The sequence below is a fragment of the Trichechus manatus genome, unplaced genomic scaffold (assembly GCF_000243295.1).
Source record: "Trichechus manatus latirostris isolate Lorelei unplaced genomic scaffold, TriManLat1.0 scaffold00363, whole genome shotgun sequence".
Lineage (NCBI taxonomy): Eukaryota > Metazoa > Chordata > Mammalia > Sirenia > Trichechidae > Trichechus > Trichechus manatus.
The window spans coordinates 510,760-515,093 of record NW_004444299.1 but is presented as its reverse complement, the minus strand read 5'-3'; the positions used below and the strand labels follow the sequence as shown (position 1 = coordinate 515,093).

The window sequence follows — 4,334 nt, the reverse complement described above, 5'->3', positions numbered from 1 at the left end:
GACATGCGGGTCCCCAGGTGGCTGGAGGACACATTCCCCGATGAGGAGGGGTTCCTGTACTCACTGTCCCCCTGACACAGCAGCGGCCCCAGTCTGTACGCCACCTCAGAGCCGGGCCGGCCCGTGTCTGTGATCACAATCCGTGTCACCGGCAGGTGTTCCTTGTGGGAGAGCAGCCCGGTGTCGTTCATCCTGGGAGAGAAAACACAGCTTAGTGCTGTGCAGAGCCCGCAGCACGGAGCCCTACACCCACACCCACACATCAGGAGGGGCTGCCCGTTCAAACATGCTGAACAGACCACAGGTTTCGTGGGGCCAATTAAAGCTCAGACTACCGCTCCTATAATTGACCGCGGAGACGGAGGCAGCAGCTGACTTAGAGGTGGGGTGGTCTGGTCAGTCAAGATCATGTTCTCGTCCTAAAGCAGCAGCCGACTGCTCCTGTAGACACAGGCACTGCAAGGTCTTCAGTGCGGTTTTTATACACACGTTCAGTGTTGCGTATCTCATGAGAAAACTGCCCCAGTGGCCATAGTTTTCCTGCCTCAGAGTTTCACTTTAATACGTTTAAAATGATCATGCTCCTGTTTTGTCTCTCCTTGTTGATTTCATAATAAAAAACTGATTGGAAGGCAAACTAGGAATAAGATACAATGCAGTGTTCTCTGAATGTTAATCACGGTGGGAAAGTGCTTGGGAAATGCCTATCCCTAGACATGAGGCCCAGCACATGCCCCGCCACTCTGTTACCTGCTCAGTAACAGGTACAATCCCTGTCCTAACAAACCACACCATCCAAGATGCTGCGGGTGCTCACTACCTTCAGCTGTGTGAGACGGAAAGTTGGGTGGAAATAAATCAACTCCCCTAAAAAACAAGAACAGGGCTGGGATGGGGGCACGACCTGGCCTTGTGCAGCCACCAGGTCCTCCTCGGCCAGTTTTCACACTCTGAATTAAGGGGATTGTTTGCATGTTTGCAAGGTCCTCTGATTTATAGGCTGTTTCAATTTCCTGTGGATTTCTGATTTGTAGACAAAAGAGAGTCTGATTGGAATGTCTAGTGCCCTGAATCTCTGGGGACTGGATGAGCATTAACGTCTATCCTTTCTACAGCTGCCAAGTCTACCTCTGCTAGATTTTGAAAAAAGAGCTGAGTTACTGAACATATAGCCATTGTAATTATTGTGCAATTAAAATTTCCTTATTTAAGAAAAAAAAGGTATCAAACACAAAGAAAAAAATTTTTATTTTAGGTCATACTAAAATAAAATATTAACATTATTTTAATTTTTCTTCCTACGTTAAAAATCTTATATCCATATTTAGTGCACATACTGAGATATAAAGGAATAAACATTAAAATTAAATAATAAGGCGTGTTATATTGAAGAAATTGGAACTCTTGCCAAATTCAGCCCCAACAGTCCATAGCTCTACCTAGTTAAGCTTCCATTTGTTCACTCTGATGAAGGGGATACAACACAGATTTTTCAAATCCATTAGTGCTTAATTTTGGGATAGAACAGAGAGTAGACAAGCTAGAACCATGGCTTATGGATTGTGGGAGAGGTCAGGCAGACAGCAACCACATTAAGCACTGTCTGTGAGGGCCAGACTCTGCAGAAGTACAAGTGTTTCAGTTGATGCTTGATTTTGGAATAGAACAGAGTGTGGACAAGCTAGAACTATAGCTTATGGTTCATGGGAGAGGTCAGACTGGAAGTCAACAAGCACATTAACCAGTGTCTGTGAGGGCCAGACTCTCTGCAGAAATACGCAGTGTTTCAGTTGGTGTCAGGGCCTGCTGCGTTATAAGGAGGTGCAGATCTAGTAGTTATTCACTGAGGAGTCTTAACTTTCTAAAGAACCATTTTATAGAAATTGGTACTTTTACTGAGTGCTTACCATTAGCAATGTTTGTAGAGTACTGAGACTACTGCAGAGACAGCTCAGTGGGTTGCTGTTAAGAAAGGTAATGAGACGAGACTCTGTTCTAGGCTGGTTTGAAGACCATGTCATTGCCCGTTTGAGGGAAGAAGGATGGATACTCTTCACCAACGTCTTGTGAATAAATATGGCTCCTAAATTCCCTGTTTTAGTCAGCTGATTGTAGACTTGCCAGGGTAGCTAGACTCTGTCAAAACTGCCTAACTAATAGTACTCATGACGTTTCTGTTTTTTCCTTGAAGGTTCCATTGCAATCCAGATTTAGAAAGAGTGCCTTTACCACATGTTCTCACAGTTCTCAAGAATACCATAAAAGAACTTTCAAATCTCTTTGTTTTAGAACTATGGAAATTATATTTACCACTTTCTAAAGAAGTGTAAAATCTTCTCCAAGCTAATTCTCATTGTTTTGCATAGGACTTTATGTGATACAAAGTGTAGGTGTAGCTGAGGATACTTTTACAAGTTAGAAAGGAAAAAAAGGGGAGCTATGTTGGGTCAACACCAACATTCAGCAATGGTTTGGTGGGAGAGGAACAGAAGTGATAGCATTGTCCACAACAAGCTCATTCAGAAGGACTTTTATGACCAAATTTGGAGAGTGTTTCAAATAAATGGAGTGATTTTGACCTTCTTATAATAAATTTTACTTACAGAAAAATTTATCATGGCTTAAAAATTTTTGGTCAGTTAATAGTTTTTTTTATCTTATTATAAATATCTCAGACATTCAAAATGGCTTAAACAATAATATAATGAACATCAATGTACCCATCTCAATAACTGAAATATTACCAGTGTAAGGGAAAAAATATAAATAATTATGGATGACATGATGTGTGTGCAGAAAATCCAAAAGAATCTACAGACTATTAAAGTTAAAAATATGAATTTAGCTGGGCCACTGGATACAATAGCAATTAGACAAAAATCAATCCTATTTCTATATGACAGCAACACAAAAATGGAAATGAAATGCAAAATGATACAATTTACATTAACATCAAAAAACATAAACTCTCTAGGAATAAAACTAACAAAAGGTACTCATGACCTCTACACTGAAATCACTAGCATGAAAAGAATTTATATTGGAAAACTCAATATTGTAAAAATGTCAATTTCCCTAAATTTATGTAAAGTGTCAAGGTAATCCCAATCAAAATTGCAGCAATGGAAGCTGAAGTAATGGTAGCTATGGAAACATGAAACTCTCAACACCTCTTCCAAAAAAGAAATAAAGAGCAGAAGACAAATGAATAAACTTATATACAACATGCCTCCTGCAAAACTAGAAGACAGAGTTCATGTGGACTTCATATTATCCATAAGTAGAAAAACAACAGCAAAGCCCACAAGCTACTTCCCACACTCTGACACAAGTTTTTCAGAAAGAAAGGGAAGTTTTGGGAAATGTGCTTATGAAAGAGAAGAGGGAAACTGAAGGTTGACCTAAAATTTATCCAAAAACACTAGCAGAGGGAGAAAGTTTACCTACAAGTGGAAATGCTGGAAAAGTGTATGTAGGTCCCTGATGACAGGGAAGGGACTTAATGTGCATTCAGGACATGAAAGGGTGGCCTTGCAAAGATAACGCTTTAGGGGAGGAAAAGATTAAAAGGAAGGGAAAGATATCCTTCAAAAGCCATGGATGTAATGGAAAAGAAGTAATGGGGGAGCTTTAGGGTCCTGCAAGGAAATGGAAATTAAAAAAAAAAAATGAAGGAGGCACAACCCTTCCTCTCACATCCTGCCCCCAATGCAAGAAACTATGCTGACTGAAGTGGGGGTGCACTTGACCTAGAAAGACATAAATCATCTTAAACAGCCACTCCTGTCCACAGAAATGCAAAGGTGCAATATTTTTATCCAAAAACCTATTACAAAAGAAAACTTAACAAAGCAAAATGCAAATGAAAACAGTAAGTGGATGAAAATTCCCTCTGAAAACTCAATAATGAAGTGAAGAAAACTGCAATCATACCCTCCAAACTTAAATAAATATTCTGAAGCAAACTCTGAGGATGTTGCAAGACACTGTGAATCAGAAATTCAAAAATTAATAACAGAAATGAACAAAAATGAGGCAGAAATGAAATCAGAGTTGATGGAAATTACAAGATAAATATAAGAAATATACAAAATCATATAAAAAAGCCATAATTAGAAGATACTCAAGGGATTACAGAGTCAGATGAAAATGTAATAAAGGTCATTGAAGAAAAGCCAAAAAGCAAGTCCGAGAATAAAAATGAAGTAAAGGAAGTAGTAAAATGGATCAGAGAGAAAGTAGCTGAAATGTCAGAAAGGAAAGAAAATCCAATGTATACATAATTGGAGTCCCTGAAGATGAGAAACAAAACAATGAAACAGAATGAATCTTTA

The 4,334-nt window shown here is 39.2% G+C and overlaps 1 protein-coding gene across 1 annotated transcript in view; it reads right to left on the bottom strand.

The window, feature by feature from the left end:
- The window catches only part of LOC101353375 (contactin-associated protein-like 4), a 166,077-nt gene that overhangs the window by 35,451 nt on the left and 126,292 nt on the right, over window positions 1–4,334 (bottom strand). The window contains exon 10 of the mRNA XM_012559890.2: window positions 65–192. Coding sequence (XP_012415344.2) covers window positions 65–192 — 128 coding nt within the window. The remainder of the gene's footprint in view (window positions 1–64; window positions 193–4,334) is intronic.